Source organism: Hypanus sabinus, chromosome 7 (genome assembly GCF_030144855.1).
Source record: "Hypanus sabinus isolate sHypSab1 chromosome 7, sHypSab1.hap1, whole genome shotgun sequence".
Taxonomy (NCBI): domain Eukaryota; kingdom Metazoa; phylum Chordata; class Chondrichthyes; order Myliobatiformes; family Dasyatidae; genus Hypanus; species Hypanus sabinus.
The window spans coordinates 147374904-147394994 of NC_082712.1; the positions used below are offsets into that span (position 1 = coordinate 147374904).

Genomic DNA, 20091 nt, shown 5'->3' on the forward strand with positions numbered 1-20091 from the left:
TGTGTCTCCATTAACAGAAGCTATACAGCTAGTTATTTTTCTAATAACGATAATGCAGTAGGTTGAATATAGATAAGTCTGCTAAAGGGGAACAAACTGTTTACAAACAATAATGAAGCACCATGTTTTTGAAAAGTGTGATGGATTACATATCACTCATTAATCTGCACTGTCAAGTTTCTGAATAAACAAACTTTGAGCAAAGTATCTATTAAATGTCAGTTAATATACTTTGTTGCTGGGCATTGAGGTACTGCCTTCACTTTCTGCATGGGTGCACTTTAATCATCAATTAGAGCAAACTTTCTTGTTCATTAATAATAATCTAATAGTTTTCATATTTGGAAGAGTAGGTGTTAAGAGGGTTGTTATGAATATTGTAAAATAATATTATTTTCCAATCTATTTTCATATTTTATTGTCATTAGATTGCAAATGAACTGGAAACCTAATTGTATGTGGTACTGACAACCATGAAACTACTAATCGTTCTCTGCCTAATAATTGTCCTTTAATTAGGTATATTTGCAATGCAAAATAGGGCCATGAAGCAACAAAAAAGGCCTTTCAGCCCAACTTGTTCATATTTCTCTAAGCATTTCCTGTCCATGTACCTGTCCAAACGTTTCTAAATATCGTGTATAGTGTCTGCTACTTCCTCTGGAGGTTCATTCCATATACCCATCAACCTCTGTGTGGAAAAATTTGAACCTCAATTTCCCTTTAAAATTTTCCCTCAGTTTGAAAATGTGCACTCAAATTTTAGTATTCCCTACACTGGGAAAAAGCCTATTGCTAAATGCCCGATCTAAGCCTCTGAAGATTTTATAAAACCTCTGCACAAGAGATTCCCAACCAGGGGGTCCCTGCTCTACACAGTCACCCCTCAGCCTCCTTCACTTCAGGAAAAACAGACTCAGCCTATCCAGTGTCTCATAACTCCACGCCCTTGTGACTCTTTTCAGCATCTTCTCTGACTGAATCACATCTTTCCTGTTGAATAGCCAACGAGCTCCACATGATTTTCCAGGTGCGAGCTTGCCAAAGTCTTATACGTCTGTAACATGATGTTCCAACTATAATGAACTAACCAATGAAGGCAAGCTTGTCGTTTGCCTTCTTCCCCATCTTGTTTAACTGTCCTGTCACTTGTACTGCTAGGTCTCTAAGTTCTATGACACTTCTAAGGGCACTATTGTTCTCTCTGTGTGTCCTGCCCTAGTTATCTTCCCTAACTGCATCAGTTCATACTCGTTTGTGTTAAATTCCATATAACATTCTTAGTTCTCAGTTGATCTAGATCCCGTTTTAACCTTAGACAACCTTCTTCACTGTTCCCTATGCTGACTATTTTGGTATCAACTGCAGACTTAAATCATGCCACCAACGTTCTCATTGAAATCCTTAATAAGTATGACAAACAGCAGGAGGCACAGCACTGAAACCTATGATAAAATCTGCAAAATAGTTTTCCATTACTACCAAGCATATTTTGTATCGTACAATGGAACTCATCTTGAATCCCTTGTGATCTAACCTTCCAGACACCTTTCTTGTCAAAAGCCTTGCTAAAGTTAAGGTAGACATCTGCCCTCATCAATACTCTTGGTTACCTCTTCAGAAAATTCACTTAAGTTTGTGATTTCACGACTTCCCCACACAAAGTCAATTTGACTTTAGTCTTTGCCTTTCCAAATGAAGATAGATCCTGTCTTTCAGAAATCCCACCAATAACTTACCCACCACTGATATTAGGCTCACCGGACTGTATATACCTGGCTTGGGCTTGCAGCCCTTCTCAAATATAGGCAAATCATTAGCTACGTACATTCTAATCTTCCAGTACCTTGGCTAGGGAAGATACACAGATTTCTGTCAAAGTCCCAACAATTTCTTCTATTGCTTTCCACTAAATCATAAGCTAAGATCCCAGGGACTTATCCATGTTTATGCACCTCAAGACTGCCAACACTGTAACGTTGAATATTAATTCATAGCAGTGATGCGTCTGACGACATTATTTCCCTGAATTCCTTAGCTTCCATTCACAGTAAATTTTGTTAGGAAGTATTCACTTATGACCTTGGCATTCGCCTGTGGCTCCCCACATTGAGGACTGCACTGATTCTTAAGAAGATGGATTTGCTTCCTCGTTACTCTTTTAATATACATGGAATCTTTATAGATATGATGTTACCTTATCTCCCAATGATATCTTATGTCCACTTCTTTCACTCCTAATGTCCTTCGTCACTGGCCTCTTTGGTCTCTTATTTTTATAAGGAACTGACTTGATTTTAGCTTCCCATATATGACATACATGTATGTCTCCTTTTTGTCCTGACAGTTCAATAATCCATGTCATCCAATGTTCTCTTATCCTGCTAGCCTTGTCCTTCACTCTAATAGGAGCATGGTGACTCTGAACTCTCCCCATTTTCTTTTGCTGACTGTTTGCATATTCACTATCTACTTTGCTGATTATTCACTATTGCTGTGATTAAGAAGATACAAAAATCCTTGCCAGGATCCCAGCAATCTTCCTTCCCATAATGTCATAGGGAACGCTTGGTCAGGTCCCAGGGATTTATTCAACCTCAACACTGCCAATACCTCCTCTTTCATAATATTTATCTTTCAAGACATCACTGTTCTCTTCCCTGAATTTCTGAGCTTCCATGTCCTCCTTCAATGCATATAGACAAGAAATATTAATTTAAGAACTTGCTTGTCTCATAATCTCGACATGGAGACAACCACACTGAAAATAGGAGACCTATTTTCTCCCTAGTTAACCTTTTGCTCTTAATATTAGAATATTTTAGCATTCCCCTTTACCCTATCTCCCAAGTATATCTCATGTCCCCGTTTTACCCGCAGATTTCCTCCTTTACTCCTACATTGCTTATGGTCGTCAAGAGCTTTGCTGGATCCCATCTGGTCATATACCTGACATATTCCTCCGTTTTCTGGATCAGATCCTCATTATCCCTTTTCAGACAGAGTTCTATAATCCTTCACTTTAAAGGGAGTGTGCTGGCCCTGAGCTCTCCCTATCTCACTCAAAAACTTACCATTTATCTGTTATCCCTTTAACTACTAACAGCCTTCCCCAATCAAGCTTTGTTAGTTCTTGCCTAATGTCAACAAAATATATACTTATATATACAGCAGTATATTATTACCATTGAGAATTGTTATGTTCTCACAGTCATGGCTTATTAATTGTTTGATTATATTTATTATTTATTTTCCAAATCTGCTCTAATGCTGTACCTTTGTTCCTTAAATGATATGCGAATCATGCAAAAGGAGGCTGTTCAACTCATTGTGACCACGTTTACCCATAGGGAGGAATTCCTTTAGTCTCAGACCCCTCTTCCTCATTTCTGTATACCGCTGCATCTTATTGTCTCTGGTATATGCTCACCACCATTTCTTAAAATTGCTTTTGCCATTGAACGGTACATGCAGTACCTGTGTGTCTTTGGGAAGATGGAAGAAACCAGATCACACAGGAGAAAAGTCACACAGTTACTGAAAAACATGCAGGCTCTGCGCAGTTAGCACTTGAGATCAGGACTGATCCTGGGTCCCTAGTGCAATGAGGCAGCAGCATCAACTATTGCACTATACGATATGGTTGCAACACAGGTTGACTATTAAGTGCAACATCATAACAAAGTGAGTCGTGTTCAATCGGAGTCTTAAGCTTTCTGCATACTCTGGTCAACAAGCAACCTTTAAGGACACAACACCATCATATTAAACATTATATTTGACAGTTTCCCCAGTTTAGGTACCAGACAAAATCTATTTATAAAGAAGACTTTGTGAAGATGAATTTCCTGTTTCTATAAATATGGTCCAGGTTGATGCTGAATGAATCATCTGATGTTATTTTTCCTCTGTTTCAGTTTAGTGGTTATGTTACAACTGAATGACTTGCTGTGCTATTTAAAATCAGCCAATTTGTTAGATCTGGAGACATAAGTAAACCAGATGGGCTAAAATGGCAGATCTTCTCCCATGAAATGGGTATTTCTTTTTCCATTTTCTTTGAAGGAGTGAACATCTCTGTATCCACTGACTTGAGGCAGTCAATTACAGACCATGTAACTTGTTTTAGAGTTTTAAGCAAACTCCATACTGCACCTCCAATCTTTTGCCGATCACATTAAATCTGGGTCCTCTAATGGGAACAGCTTTTTTTTATTCACCATGTCTAAACCAGTCATCGTCTTGTGAAGTGTATCAAATCTGCTGTCAACCGTTACGTCAAGGAGACCAACATTGCTTTCTGTTTAATCTTGTTCTTTGAACCATTGTGATAAAGGATTTATGCCTAGCCCGCTGCTCTACTCACTTGACACTCTTGACTACGTGGCTAGGCACAGCTCAAATGCCATCCATAAATTCGCCTATGTCAGCAGGATCTCAGATGGCAATGGGGAGGTGGACAGGAATGAGACAGATTGGCTGGTTGAGAGATACTGCAACAGCCTGGCATATATTGTGAGCAAAGCCAAAGAATTGAGTGTAGACTTCAGGAGAACAAACACCAATCATTGAGGGGTCAATGATAGAAAGGGTAAGCAGCTTCAAATTCCTGAGCATCAATATTTCAAAGGGTTTGTCCTGGGCCCAACACATTGATGCAATCATGAAGAAAGCACACCTGTGGTTCTACTTCATTAGGAGTTTGAGGAAATTTGGTAGGTCACCAAAGTCATTTGCACATTTCTATAGATGTACGGTGGAGAGTGTTCCAACTGATTGAATCACAGCTTGGGATGGGGCCTCCAGTGCACAGGGTCACGGGAGGCTACAGAGTGCTGGAGACTCAGCCAGCTCCCTCACGGGCACAGCCCTCCTTGCCATCAGGAACATCTTCAGGAAGCAATTCCTCAAGAAGGCTGCAGCCATCATTGAGGACTCTCAGCATCAGGGACATGCCCGATTCCTGTTACTGCCATCAGGGAGGAGGCTCAGGAGTGTGAGGACCCATACTCAATGTTTTGAGAGCAGCTTCTTTCCCTCTGCCTTAAGATTTCTAAATGGTCCATGAACCCATGAATATTTTCTAATTTATGGTAATATTTATATCTTGCACTCTATTGCTGCTGCAAAACAACACATTTCATGACATGTCAGTGATAATAAACATGATTCTGATAGTACATTCTTTCATAAATGTAATTACATACAATCTCTATTTAATTTACCCTTTGATTTTCATAACTAACAGCATGTTTCTCACAACCTAAACAGTATACTGGTTTGAGGAAACCATTAATGTGTGCCTGGCAGCAGATATATTGAATAGGCTGGGTGATGTGTTGTTCTGATCTATGTTGTGCAAATGTAACAGGAAAGATAAATATTGTTAATGTGCATGATGTCAGGCTTCCTTATTGAAAGTTATTTTATTCATACTGTGAAATTGCTGAGAAATATTATCAGTGTCAGTATTAAAAACTCTTCTGAGATATTTCAGATAGATGTGATAAGTTGCCATGATAAATGCAAGTCTACCTTTCATTTGTTGTTTGTGTTCATTCATCTTTTGAGTTTGAATGATATCACTTGAGTGCATGTCTCCTCATGGGTCAAAATGTGTTTAACGAAGTATGCTGGCCGTCATTTGGACCACAGGACATAATCTAAATAAATAGGTCAGTGTGTTATTTTCCCAGTATAATAAGTGGGAGAAACAGAATGTAAGAACAAGTGGTAAAACTAATATTCCAAATCAGTGTGAGCTGATAACATCGAGGAGCAGCAGAAGCAGCTTTAAGTTGCAGCAATTATTTTGTACGGTCCTTCAACAAGGAGGGCCAATTGCTTATTCACAGCTGTTCAGAAAACACCTTTTGTTTGGTTGGCATGTTGGAATTGTGGTTCTTGAAGCATTAGTTCCACAGAAATGAGATTCCATAGATGTCTTTTTCATTCTCTTGCTCTGTATTTGTTCAGTATATGGTGGTATCTGTTTTATATTCAGATATTAATGCATTGCTCCTCAATCGAATGAGAACAGTTAACATCCACATAAAATTTATTCTGTATAAAAATGTCTGAATCAAATGTTCCTGTATTTACTCATATTTATCTGCTGGTTCTAATTAATAGGAAGGATTAGAAGGATTGAAATAATTTTTAAGTGTGTTGTTTATATATGAAAGAATGGCACTTAAATATGCAAATACAGTCCTTACATTATTACAAAATGCTGAGAGTCTATTGTGTTCACAGTGAAGGAAGAAAATTCATGGTGCCTCTGGCCATGGAGTGAGTGTATTAAATATAGAACTTAGAAATATAGAAATTAGTTTATAAAACATTTCTTGTGGTATCTATCATATCAAGTGAAAGCCTAATGAAATTGTAGAGGTCAGAGCTTTAGTTATTGAAAAATAGTTCGATATAAAAATTATATTACAATGTTGCAATAGAATTTTCTATTAAAATATTTATATACAGTAAGATTCTTCATTCTCCTTGTCATTAAGTAATATATTACTCAATTTATTTTCCTTTACAGCTAGACCAGATCCAAAAACATTCTTGGTATATGTAAGTACACCTATTAGTTTGGCTACATTTATTAACATCTTTATTTTGCTTCTGCCCCTTCTATTCCTTCTGCCAAATACAACCTGCTAGATTTCCCTAAAATATCACAAATCATCTGTGACATTGCTGCTATATTAAAGTCTAATGGAATAATATAGCTTGGCAGCCTTTGAACTTAAATCATGGACTTCATTCTTTTTGATATTCAGTTTTCTTGGACATTTTTGACGCAATGAGAATTTTGCTTGAAAAATCGTTAAAGTAAGAAAGCATGGCTTTCCTAATAGCTTAGCAAGTAACTGCAGAGCCCAAGTGAAACTAAGACAATGCAGTCTTTCAGGATCCCCGAATACATTTCTGGGCTGTACTTTGTTGGTCAGTCTCAGATAGCTAGTATGATGGGGAATTGCATTTGATGACACTGCTTTCTCTCACATTTTAAATGCTACTTCAGTAATATTTAGCTTTCTCTTCAGATGAAGCAGACTGCTTACTAGTTGATAAGGTAGTTAGTGTGCTGCAATTGCTGATGTCAGTGGCTGAGCCGAAGTACCTGGAAATCAGTCAAGGGAGGAATTCCAGCAGGAATTCCAGGGTAGCTCAAGCCAATTGCCATATCTTGCCTTACCCCCTTGCTCTTCTACATTACTGTTTAGACTTTGAAGTTTTGGGACTACATGTTCCATTTGGACCAAACACCAACAGAGCACTTAATGTTGCGGGTAAATCTCAGGAGCAGCTGACAGAACCAATCAGGCCGACTCAGAGAATTGCTTCAGACTAAAGGAATTTATTATTACATGATATCAAGGAGTGCCTCTGTACCTAAGAGCAGTGTTTAGGGGCTCCGCTTCGCTTGCAGACACGCTTCATTATATAGAAACAGTGTACGTAACTAAAAGCACTTAACAAGAACATTGCTTGACTTTGAACTTAGAACTAGGTAGCAACAAACAAGAACATTGCGTGACTTTGAACCTTGAACTAAATCACAACATTTTGGTCGCATTCCAGCCAACTTCAGCTAAGTCTAAGGAACATTAACAAGCAATTAGGTTAACCCCTACATATCCAAAGAGTCTTAAATTCTTCCACACTTAACAAAAGAAAAACTGTTTTTACAGTCATAAACCTTGAGGATGAATGAACCAGAGTGTAAATTATCCTCAAGGTACTCTATGGGATAGGAAGAGACATGAATGTGCTCGTGCATGACCATGGTGGTTATTAATTTCCAAAGTGAGAGTGACATCTGCCACTCTCAGGCACAAGAACAGAACAAACTACATCCAAATATGAGATGAATCTTGAGCTGCTTTTATTTTCCTTCTTCATTGTAAAATTTCATAATTAGAAAACATATTTCTCATCCAAATGGAACAGAATTACAGATTTTCCATCACTAAGTTTAAGGATTAGCACCATTGTTCCAAGCCAATTAGCTGAACACTGTGAGTCAGAACATTTTGCAAACCTCCAGGTTTAATTCAGCTATAAATGCGAAGGTTGGGTTTCTCCTTTAATTGCCTAATTGGCATTGGTTTGGACAACTTTGTGTGCGTACTCCATAGTGCAATCAGTTGGTTATTAATTTTCTTCTCCCTTAGAGACCCTTTTGCTGAAATTAAGGTACATTGAACCAAAAGAAGGGAAGCTTTATCAGGCAAAGAAATTAATAAGAATACTTTGAAGCATTGAAACTAACTCCACTTGCCAAACTCCTGCATTTAATTTATAGAGTTGGAATTTTGGGTTTTTATGTTCTTACAGCGGGGGTAAGAATGAGCCCGAACCGGAGCAGCCTGTTCTAAGGAAGGTGCAGATACGTTCACTTCCATCACTGGAGGACATTGATCCAGATGTCCTGGACAGCATGCATTCACTGGGTTGTTTTAGAGATAAAAACAAGCTTATGCAAGATTTGGTGTCAGATGAGTAAGTATTATTTTGGTTTTTTTTTGGATTTACTGTGTATGCCCACAAGAAAATGAATCTCAGGATTGTATTCTGATGATAAATTTGCTTTGAACTCTGAACTTCTTGATGGTATTAATGTACCATGCTATAATTTTTTATTTGTAAGACTGAAACCACAAATTGCAGAAATCGTTATTTATTCAGCAATAGCCCTACCAATTATGGACATACTGGCAGCTGGTGAAGGGGCATTCTGTGAGGATAAAGGTGGGATATGGGAGGGGAATCAACCGTGATATGTTACTAGTCCATCACATTCTGGATAGAATTCAAGAGCTTGATTTTCTCAATAAGAAGCACTGAACCCAAGGCAAGCTGTTTGCAGATGTCACAGAGAGATCCTGAGCCGGTAGTGCAAAATCAAAGGGGTATTTGTCAGGCAACCCAGACTTAAGATATCTCATGCAATAATTGATCAGCAGTACAGTGTTGCCTTGCAGCTACAGAGGTCTAACTTCAATCCTAACCTTTGGTAGAGTCTTTTGGAGTTTGAAAACTCTCCCTGTGTCTGCATAGGTTCCCTCTGGTTGCTCCAGCTTCTGCAAGGATCCCAAAGACCCATTGGTAGGTCAATTAATTGGCCTCTGTGTAGTTCCAAAGTAATACCCTACCAATTTATAGAGGAAGTACTGGATGTAATGAAGAGAAAAGGATTGACATTTTGTATCTTGAATTACTCTTTCCATGCTTAAATTTCTGTTTTGAAACTTCTTCCCCCGTCACCAAAATATACTCCAGCAGACTAGCCACATTTCCATTCATGTCCTCAGCTTATATTCCCTCGGGTAAGGAATGAGTTAAGCAGTCTAGAAACACCAGGTTGGCCCCAGCATCAGAAGCATTCAAATTACAGAGTCAAAAATGAAGTGACAATCAATAAGCATGAAGCCACCAACACATCTCTTCCCAATTCTTAGGTCCTTGCAGCCTAAAGAGGTTCAAGATGATGTTAATTTCATTTCTAGTGGAGGTTGGAGGTGGGATGTGGGTTGTGAAAGGCAATTATGTAGATGTGTAACTGGTTCATCACCCTCTGGGTGGTAGTTTGATTTTCTTGATGTGAAATCTACATTCAGAGTTAATATTAAAAACACAGGCTTGTATTATAACTGTTATTTAATATGTTTGTAGATTGCTTAGGACATGCAGTAGTCAAAGAGCTGTGAAGTATTAATTTTTCCAGTGATTTTGACATCATCATACCCTTCTGCGTGTTACAAAGATTGCTCTGTTGTTCATGGAAGGCTGACTGCTGAACTAAAGAAATATGCTTTTAATAGTAAACTCTTTCAGACAGTTAATGTAGAAATTTATTCTGAATGCGTTTAATATAATATAGGCCTATTCCAAACATAAAAGGTTTGAACAAAACATCCCCAAGACATCTCACATTTGTCGTCTCGAGCATGGGACAATTACTAACCAGCACAGTGGTCTGCACAGCTCATTATTTTGCCTTTTTAATGGCCCATTATTATGCTGTTTAAGATTTTACAGTGCACGCGTGTAACAGTGCATTTAAAAAGAAAATCTATTTCTATCTTAATACTCAGTATGAAATTTTTATTTTCATCATAAATATGACAACTTGAAGGAAGAATAATTCAGTGATTTTAGCAATGGCACACAGCCACTAAGTGTCTTGTATAATCTTGGTCATTTGTGAAGTATGAGTAAAAACTGTCAGATATCATTACCAGAACGTAATTGAATCGCTACTACTCAGTTGATTAAAGAGATTTAAAATACTCAACACTTTCATTTTTATAACCCCTTCCTGGGCGATAAAATTTCAACAGACCCCTGACGAGACCTCTTACACCTAAAAAAAATGCTCATGCCTATCCTGCTAGTTTGTACTGTGCACATATGCTCTATCTCTAACTCTACCTCCATCTCTCTAATTCCCTCCATTGCGCTCTCTCTATCTCTAGTTCTCTCCATCACTCTCTAATTCTCTCCATCTCTCTCTCTAATTCTCCCCATCTCTCTCTCTCCCTATCTCTTTTTACTTTCTCTTCCTCTCTAATTATCCATCTCTCTCACTCTCACTATCTCTTTTTACTTTCTCTATATCTTTCTATCTCTGTTTCTCTTTTTTCTCTCTCTCTCTTAAAAAAAAACACACACACACACACACACACTTGTTTCAGCCAATTTAGTATGAATTAACTTGCACATGCGAAGTAGCTGCCGAATCTGAATGCCACAATTTCCAATTCAAGTGGAGAGGGAGAGATGTTTGTGGTACAAGGCAGGAACACACCCAAAGGGGGCACTGATAGAAGGAGACACAGCCACCTGGAGTACATGTGTTTAGCAGAATGTATTTTTAGCCAATAGTAAGTGAGTGCATGGAATGAGTACAAGTGAAATGGGGAATTACATAGTCACAGTCCGTACTTTGACCCAAGTTTGCTGAGGCTAACAATAGACAATAGACAGTAGGTGCAGGAGTAGGCCATTCGGTCCTTCTAGCCAGCACTGCCATTCACTGTGATCATGGCTGATCATACACAGTACCTCGTTCCTGCCCTCTCCCTATATCCCTTGACCCCGTTATCTGTAAGAGCTCTATCTAACTCTCTCTTGAATGCATCCACTTGACTTGGCCTCCACTGCCTTCTGGGGCGGAGCATTCCACATATCCACCACTCTCTGGGTGAAAACGTTTTTCTGCATCTCTGTTCTAAAATGGCCTACCCCTTATTCTTAAACTGTGGCCTCTAGTTCTGGACTCACCGATCAGCGGGAACATGCTTCCTGCCTCCAGCGTGTCCAATCCCTTAATAATCTTATATGTTTCAATCAGATCCCCTCTCATCCTTCTAAATTCCAGTGTATACAAGCCCAGTCACTCCAATCTTTCAACATATGACAGTCCCGCCATTTCGGGAATTAACCTTGTGAACCTACGCTGCACTCCCTCAATAGCAAGAATGTCCTTCCTCAAATTTGGAGACCAAAACTGCACACAATACTCCAGGTGGGGTCTCACCAGGGCCCTGTGCAGCTGCAGAAGGACCTCTTTACTCCTATACTCAATTCCTCTTCTTATAAAAGCCAGCATGCCATTAGCTTTCTTTACTGCCTGCTGTACCTGCATGCTTGCTTTCATTGACTGATGTACAAAAACACCTAGATCTCATTGTACTTCCCCTTTTCCTAACTTGACTCCATTTAGATAGTAATCTGCCTTCCTGTTCTTGCCACCAAAGTGGATAACCTCACATTTATCCACATTAAACTGCTTCTGCCATACGTTTGCCCACTCACCCAACCTGTCCAAGTCACCCTGCATTCTCATAACATCCTGACATTTCACACTGCCACCCAGCTTTGTGTCATCGACAAATTTGCTAATGTTACTTTTAACCTCTTCATCTAAATCATTAATGTATATTGTAACTGTAAAGTACTTTTGGGGGATGCTTAAAATCATCCACAATAAAAACTGAAAATGCCAGAAATACTCAACAGGTTAGGAAGCATCAGTGTAGAGAAAACTGAGTTAGTATTTCAGGCCGACAACCCTTCATCGCTAAGATTTCGTGGAGATCTTCTCTTTACCCTGATCCTCCTCTGCCCAGTCCCCAGTTTTAAAAAAAACTAGAAAAAGTAGAAAAGATTTTGGAAGTGCACATGAAATGGCCTGTGAACAGAAAAACAAATTTTCAGTTTCATGGCATTACTCTCTGGAGAAACTTTCACAGCTTATCAAGAAGTGTGCAGTATAGTCAGAGAAATTGGGCAATGGTGTTGGAAGGAAGAACTGTATTAAAGATGAAGCGAGTGAAATGGAGCAAGACAAAAGGGGCGATGAAAAAGCTAAAATAAAAGAGTCAAAGGAGATGGCAAGTGGAAACAGCAGAACCATTAGCTGCATCTGCTGGCTAGGTATAGGAAGCAAGGGTAATCATCTGAAAGTGCATTGTGAGGTGGACAACTGTAACTAATGTTTTCAGTATATTGGTGCTAGTTATCCAATGTGCACTTTGAAATAGAGGCAGCCAAAAACAGAGGTCAGAGCATGAAGGCGATGGCAAATTAAAGTGCCACAGAACCTGAAGTAAAGATTTTAAAGGTGAAGTAATGGTGGCTGATATAAGTATATGTGGCTGCTGCTGCATATCCCAGAGCACATTCAAATGGGCTGTCTGCATCCATTGGCAAAGTAATACACAACTATTCTGGTTGTTACAACTGTGCACTCCAAGCTGGGCAATGCACTGATGTTCCCTGTATCAGTCTCGAAGAAGGCTATGGCTAAAATGAAGCCACTGTTACAACCACTGGCAAAGTGCAACCTACTTGCTTAGCAAGCAGCTGGTTTTAAGTTCCAGACATCTCAATAGTCCACCTGCCTCTCCGTTCACTACGCAGAAATATCCACTAACTGGGCTTTAGATTCAGTGTGTGGACATTGAGGCCTGTGCATGATCTCATGCTGTCTTCTAATATGGGGACCTACTGCCCTTGACTTATGGACAAAGCTACACTTCCACCAAGGTTGAATCAAAACCTGTAGCCAGGATGAGGTGTAATGAGGGAAATTAATATAGGAGCATGAGCAACAGGATCAGCAAGGGATCCATCCCTTGATCCACTTCATGGTTGAATTGTCTCAACTCTCTAATGACAAAAGGGAATGCAGCTGCTGGAATCTGGAATGAAAAGCAAAACACTAGAAGAACTCAGTGGATCAGCCAGCATCTGTAAGGGCAAAAGGTGTAAGTCGACATTTCAGGCTGTGATTGAGAGGGTCTGGGGGATGTGATGGGAAAGGTGGCCAAAGGGCAAACAGAACAAGGTAGACAGGTGAGTGTGTGTGAGAGAGGAGGACTCCAGGATGTGATTTATCTGAAATTGGAAGGTTTATTGTCTATACCGTCGGACTGTATGTTATATCGTACAAGCAGAATGTGAGATGCTGTTCTTCCAATTTGTGTCCTGTCTTACTGTAGCAGCTGAGCAAGCCAAGAGCAGCCATCTTCAACTTTTCTGACTTATCCCCTTTGCCTCCTTTGGTGCTCATTGACCCACAGAGTTCTTCCTGGATTCTTTTTGATTCCACAGTACCTCTTTAAAAACAAAACACCTATATGCATTCCTCTAGTATGATGTTACCAGTGCTCTGTATAATTACATCATGACTTCCTTATTTATGTCCTTCATCCCCCTTCCTATTAAAGCCAACAATTCATCTGCCTTTCCACCTGCTGTTTCTGATATAAGGACATCCTATTCACAGCACTCAGTATTGTCTTCCAATAATATTCTGCTTCTGTTACCCTTCCTACCAAAATGGATAACTTTGCGTTTCACCATATTGTACTTGATGTGCCAAATTTTTGACCACTTACTTAAACTATCTATATCCTTTACAGGTATTTGTGTCCTGAAAACATTCAGCAAAGTTGGTACAATGTACTCAGTCCCTTCAGTTGATATTTCAGGCCGACTGTTTATTCCTCTTCATAGATGCTGCCTGACTTGCTGAGTTCCTCCAGGATTTCTATCATCTGCAGAATCTCTTGTGTTATATAAATGATGAATATAGATTGTAAATAACTGCGGCCCCAGCACTGACATCTATTGCAATTTACTTCTTCAGCTCACTGAGCCACTTGCTCAGCTCAATAAGACCTTCTTATCCTGATTCTCTGTTTTTGGTAGTTACTAGTCCCCTGTCCATGCTAACATATTGTCTCTAACATAATGAACAGTAACTACACCACTGCATCAAACTCCTTCTGGATAATAATTTTTTTTTTAAACTCCTTCTGGAAATCCAGATGTATGGCATTCCATTTGTCGTGTCTGCTATTTATATCCTCAAAAACACAAATATATTTGTAAAACACATTTTCCCCTTTCATAAACCTTTCCGATGGATTGGCTTGTGATTTTCCAAGTAATCCGTTGCTAAAGGGGAACAGTTGGTGTGGTAGTGGGGGTGAAAGGGCAATTTTTTTGCAGGTGCAGACATAGAGTATAAAACAAAAGCAGACTAGAATTTCAGAACTGCCTTGACACTACGCTATTCATAAAGACACTCAGATCCTAGGTGTTTGCAGATGGATAGCTATTTAAAAGGTACTTCTATCAACTTGTGAAACTGATTCCACTACATTAGGCTCAGCAGTCTTCCACTAAACAAGATTTCTGGGCTATCCAACTAAAATAGTATTTGAGTATTGATGATTCAATTAAACTTATTCAAAAGGAACCTGTTTCTGGGAGGGGTATGTTAACCTGAAGCAACACTAATGTTAGAGTACAGATTGGTGCATTTCTAATTCTGAGGTGGACCTTTATTTATTTTTTACAATTCTAACTGCTTATTAGAGCACATTACATTCAAATTGGAACTTATGAATGTAATTTAACATCTTAACAAGTTATAGGATCTTTAAGAGACTTCTTTATAGATACAGAAGACAAACTAGAGCCAGGATAGGTGTTTAAAATAAGAGATACAAATGTAGGGGTCTAATAATATTAGTGCAATGCTCAGATAGGTTATATTGTAATGTGACCAAAAGATATGTGCACACTGATTTGATTTGTTTTCTGACTCACAGAGAAAATCAAGAAAAAATGATCTATTTTCTTCTTCTTGATCGGAAAGAGCGGTATCCAAGCCATGAAGATGAAGACCTGCCACCTCAAAATGATATAGGTGAGCATCTTGGGTGACTAAATTTTACAGATAAGATCTGCACAGGATGTCATTTGGCGTTTCAGATGTTGCTTTATACAGAAATACCTAAAGACGTCAGTTTCCATGTTTCAAATTATCCAAATATTTCCCATTCACTGCCAGGCTACAACATTTCAATGTACGTTTGATGTATATTTATGGGTGCTTCACTGGATGAGTGGGAAGGTGCCCAGCCAATCTGAGTAGAATCTCTAACAAGGCCAACATGTTCTCTGGTTCATTCCTGGATTTATGATGACTTTGTTAATCTCATTCAGAATTATGACAAATCAAGATGAATTGAACTTTTTTTTGTCCTTTGCACCAAGAGCATTAAAATGAGTTTCTTCTCATGTTTGCCACCTAACGGCCTCTCTGAGGCTTGTGAGAACAGGATTAGTGTGAAGCCTCCACAATTGGAAAACTTCATGAGGTTCTCTGCTTGGGTTCATGTGTGAAGAGTTAGCTCTTTCATGAAGCTTCAAAGGTTTCTAGTGGATGCAGAGTAGATTTCTTTCAGAAACGAGTGAGGAATAAAGATCAGTTTTATATTCCCCATACTCAATGATAAATCAGTCTGTTTGAAGTCAAAGTTGTTTATTGTCATGTGCATAAAAATACCAATCTATTCAAGTATTCTTACAAGAAACTTGGTCATAAATTCCAGAAATTGATTCAGTTCTATGCAACATGTCTTCATTTTGAAAGAAGGAAATAATTTCTGAGTATTTTTTTCAATTTGTGTTTCACCCTCTGGTCCATTCTTGAAAAATATTTTGTCTAAAATCCCCTACCACTGCACTTTAAATTCTCAACTTCCTTGCCTCCATAATTCATCTTGATATTTTACAGCAGTCTGCTAAGTCACACCCGCAGCAATAACTTTATATCCCATCTCTTCACTAAAATTGTTAAACTTTCTTTCATCCCTGAAAAAGATTTCATCTCAGCTCACTAGGTCCAAGGTCAAAGATTTTAATGTCTCTGGCTTAACTATGTACTGTCAGATTAGATGAACACACTATCACTGGGCACCATTCTCCATTTAAAAAAAACTTTATTCAGAAACGTAGACATAAACTTTTCTTCACCATGAGTTGCATTTTGAAATCATTCTCCACTGGCTGAATTTTTAAGAACAGGTTGTGAAGAATTCACAGAGTTCATTTTGTTCTCAAACATTGGAAATATCCATTCATCAACAGCAATATCATATGAGCAGAAATTCCTTACAATTCCATCTGCAGAGACTGCAACCAATATCTTAGCCACTAATTTATTTCCTAGGCAACCATTCCCCTACTCAGAAACTGCTTGAAGCTCAGCCATCAGTTCACAACCTTGGTTTTGTTGTCTGACATGAGTTGTTGAATATCTATCCTTGGCTTATTTCTACTGTCTGTTTCTTCAGCTTTTGACTTGATTGAACCTACACCAATTTGAAATTATCCAGAATTGTGTTATTCATGTCATTTTCAGTGTAATCTATTCAACCCCACCCACCCATCCTCAAGCTATCTCTTCTCCACTGAGTTTGCAGCTTCATCAATCCTAAATCTATACCATTGACAGCAATGCCTCCAGCAGGAAAAGACCAAACATCAATACCATCTATTTTTTGCATCTATCTTTCCCCTCGTTGAACACACTGTAACTTATTTAAAGATTTACACTAAAAGCTCTTTAAAATTAAAGAACTCGCATTTAGATTAAAAAGTAAGGCTGATTAAAACTAAAATAGTTTGTAAATACAATTAAGTATCTGTTTCTTGCTGAGTAGTATTTAATAGACACAGTGATTTAGTATTTTAGGCTTAATTCTTTACTGTTCAAGTTTAAACAACTTTGATGTTCTTTTTGGAAAGGTAGTCTAAGTTGCACCAAATAGTAATGATAAGATTTTTTAATATGCAATTTTTAATTGTCATGGGTCTTGAAAGATCCACCTAGAAAAAGAGTAGACTCACCAATGTTAAATCGGCATGGCAAGCGGCGACCTGAACGGAAATCGATGGAAGTATTGAGCGTGACTGACGGGGGCTCTCCAGTTCCAGCTCGGCGTGCTATAGAGATGGCACAGCACGGCCAGAGGTACAATGTCGTATTGTAGCAAATCATGAACACTATTTCACAAACTAACCAAGGGAATGATCATAGGCTTTTCTTAATTTTACACTGTTGGTTCATTAACTTCACCGAGAATGGAAAGCCTCACTGATGAATGAGAGAGCACAAGGCTTCGAGCTGCCATTCAACCTGTAGCCCTGTGCTTGACGACATTCTGTTTGAGTGTGCAACGAACCTGAATGCTGGTTGTACAGTACAGAGATTTCTGAGTTTGCCTGAAAATGATCAGACTGCACATCATGTGTGTCAAGGGAAGATGTGCATTTTCACATGACAAAATGCGTTCATGCTGCACATTCAAATCCATTTTTGCCAGATATACATATCTGCACCATTTTCAATATTAATCTTATTTCAACATTCACCTTATTTTTTTTCTACTATATATTTGAAATAATGTGCACTGCAGCCAACAATTAGAATTCATCGTAGTATCCTGCAAGGCCTGAAAGATTTACATACTTAAAATGATCAAGATGTTTGTTTCAATGTCAATAGCTCTCAATAGTAATATAAAAGCTTTCTTTTTTGAAATATTTATATATATCTAGTTTTAAAATAGCCCCTGTTTAAATTCTTTACCAATGTAATTTTGTTTTTTTTTTTGTTTTACTGTCCCTACTGTAGTAAAAGTATGTTCAGTAAAAGCTTGGATATCACAGATGCCAATCCCAGAATCAACAAAGAAGAAAGGTAGTAAAAGTGTTTCACATGATTTCTCCCTCACTGTGGGTAGCTGCTTTAGATGCCCTTAAGTGCACATGGTTGTTAAAATAGCTAAACTATTTTCTCTTCTTCCCCACTCCCTGGAGGTTTCTATCCCACATCTGAATGGCAAGAGTTTTTTCTGGTGCACACTGATTATCCTCTGGTTTGGGTAGTTTTCACCTCCCCTCTTTTTTCTTCCTCCAAATCTTTTTTCTGTTTATTTGTTTAAAAGCCTGAGCAATTCTAGTGGATATTGTTGGATAATAATTACCTTGCTTTGACGCCCTGATCTCTGCTGTTTTCCTCCCCTACGTCGCTGCATGGCATTCCCTTGAATACCATGACGGGTGTAAAAGTGCTTGATGTATCTGCATGTATGACTCTCCTAATGTTCTTTTTTCTTCCATGTGGGATGCTGTAATTAATCTCTATGGTTTGCTGATTAAAAGTTAGAATAATTGATAATATTCTAAAGTAATATTCAGCAAATTTGTATGCTAATTTTGTAGCAAAGTGAACTGTTTCTCATTGGCATCTATGGCTAGAGGTGCAGTTTGACAGGTATGACTTCAAGTAAGACCATGAGACTGTAAGAAATTGGAACAGGAGTAGGCCATCCAGCTTCTCAAGCCTGCTCCCCTATTCAATATGATCATAATTATAATCTTTCTTCAAGTCAATTTTCCCACCCCCAATTACAACAATTAATTCCCTTTACTGATTAAAAATCTATTCAAGGACTAAGCCGCCACGTCTTTCTGAGGCAAGTAATTCCAAAGACTCAACCTACTCGGAGAAATCAGTTCTTCCTCAAATCTGCTGTTGGTGGTCTCCTCATTTTGAGATCATACCCTCTAGTCAAGACTCCCGCATGAGGGGACACATTTTCTTTGACAAGTCCAAAATGAAAATTTTCAATAAGATCACCTCTAATTCTTCTGAACTCCAGTGTGGACCGACACAATCCATTCAAGCAATCCACCCCTAAGAAATTTCCTGACCTCATCCTAATGAATCATCTCTGAACTGCCTCCAGTACTATTAACATGTTTTGCTAAGTGCAATGCCACGTTTTAATTCTCTCCCATTTTGCAAATTTGTCATGTGTCTTTAAAAAAATACCATGCAAAGGACATGATGCTACAAACGTAATTCATAATTTGAAGAAATGTGATAAGCCCCACTGATGATTTAGTTGGTAAGTGCACATCTCAGGAAGCCTCCATTTGGGGCATTGTTATAGGTGCTATCATTGGGATCAACACCACTGCCAGAATGGAAATCAGTTGGAGTCTTCCCTGATGATGATAGTTCAGTGACTTTGCTGGAAGGATCTGCATGTACAGACATCATTGAGAACATGATGTATTTTCAGTTGTAGGACACACATTCCCCCTTCCCATGCATACAAAATTCAGTAGCCACACAAGTTAACTGTCTCGAACAATTTATCTAGGGACAGGAAGGCCTGAAGAACAGGACGACAGAAAGCGTAAACGGTATCCGGAGAGGAGGGTAGCAAATTGGAGGGAGAAAGAAAAACGGTATTCTAACTTGGTAAATGCCTTGTGGCACTTAAAATCACTGCAATTTAATGATGAATGGGGTCTTGATGGTGGCAAGAGATCAAATCCATCTCATGTAAAAGGGTAATGATTGTGAATGTTGCTTTATTTTTTCAAAAAGTTAAGCCTTTACAAAAAGCCGAGTTGATTCTAGTGTACCTTTTCTCTGTGTAGATCGCGATCAATAAGCGGAGCATCGTCTGGCCTCTCCACCAGCCCTCTCAGCAGTCCGAGGGTAAGTAGTAACGGCCAAACCCTCCATTCAAGACCTTCAATTGTCCTGCACTTCATCGACTACAGCTTGCGTGTCTTGATTTTTACCTCTATAAGTAACAACTGCAGAGATTGGTTGAACCCTTTAGCTATGAGTTACAGTTATTGCCGCTTTGGCTATGTGTTTGCTCTTTATTGGTCTTAGTTCATCAAACATATTAA

General features: G+C 38.7%; 1 protein-coding gene across 1 annotated transcript in view; it reads left to right on the top strand.

Annotated features, from left to right (window-relative positions):
- LOC132397309 (serine/threonine-protein kinase BRSK2) overlaps positions 1 to 20091 on the top strand; it is a 967719-nt gene that overhangs the window by 841011 nt on the left and 106617 nt on the right. Inside the window, exons 9-14 of the mRNA XM_059975930.1 lie at positions 6545 to 6576; positions 8347 to 8511; positions 15138 to 15235; positions 17197 to 17347; positions 18011 to 18076; positions 19831 to 19891. Of these exons, the coding sequence (XP_059831913.1) occupies positions 6545 to 6576; positions 8347 to 8511; positions 15138 to 15235; positions 17197 to 17347; positions 18011 to 18076; positions 19831 to 19891 (573 nt within the window). The remainder of the gene's footprint in view (positions 1 to 6544; positions 6577 to 8346; positions 8512 to 15137; positions 15236 to 17196; positions 17348 to 18010; positions 18077 to 19830; positions 19892 to 20091) is intronic.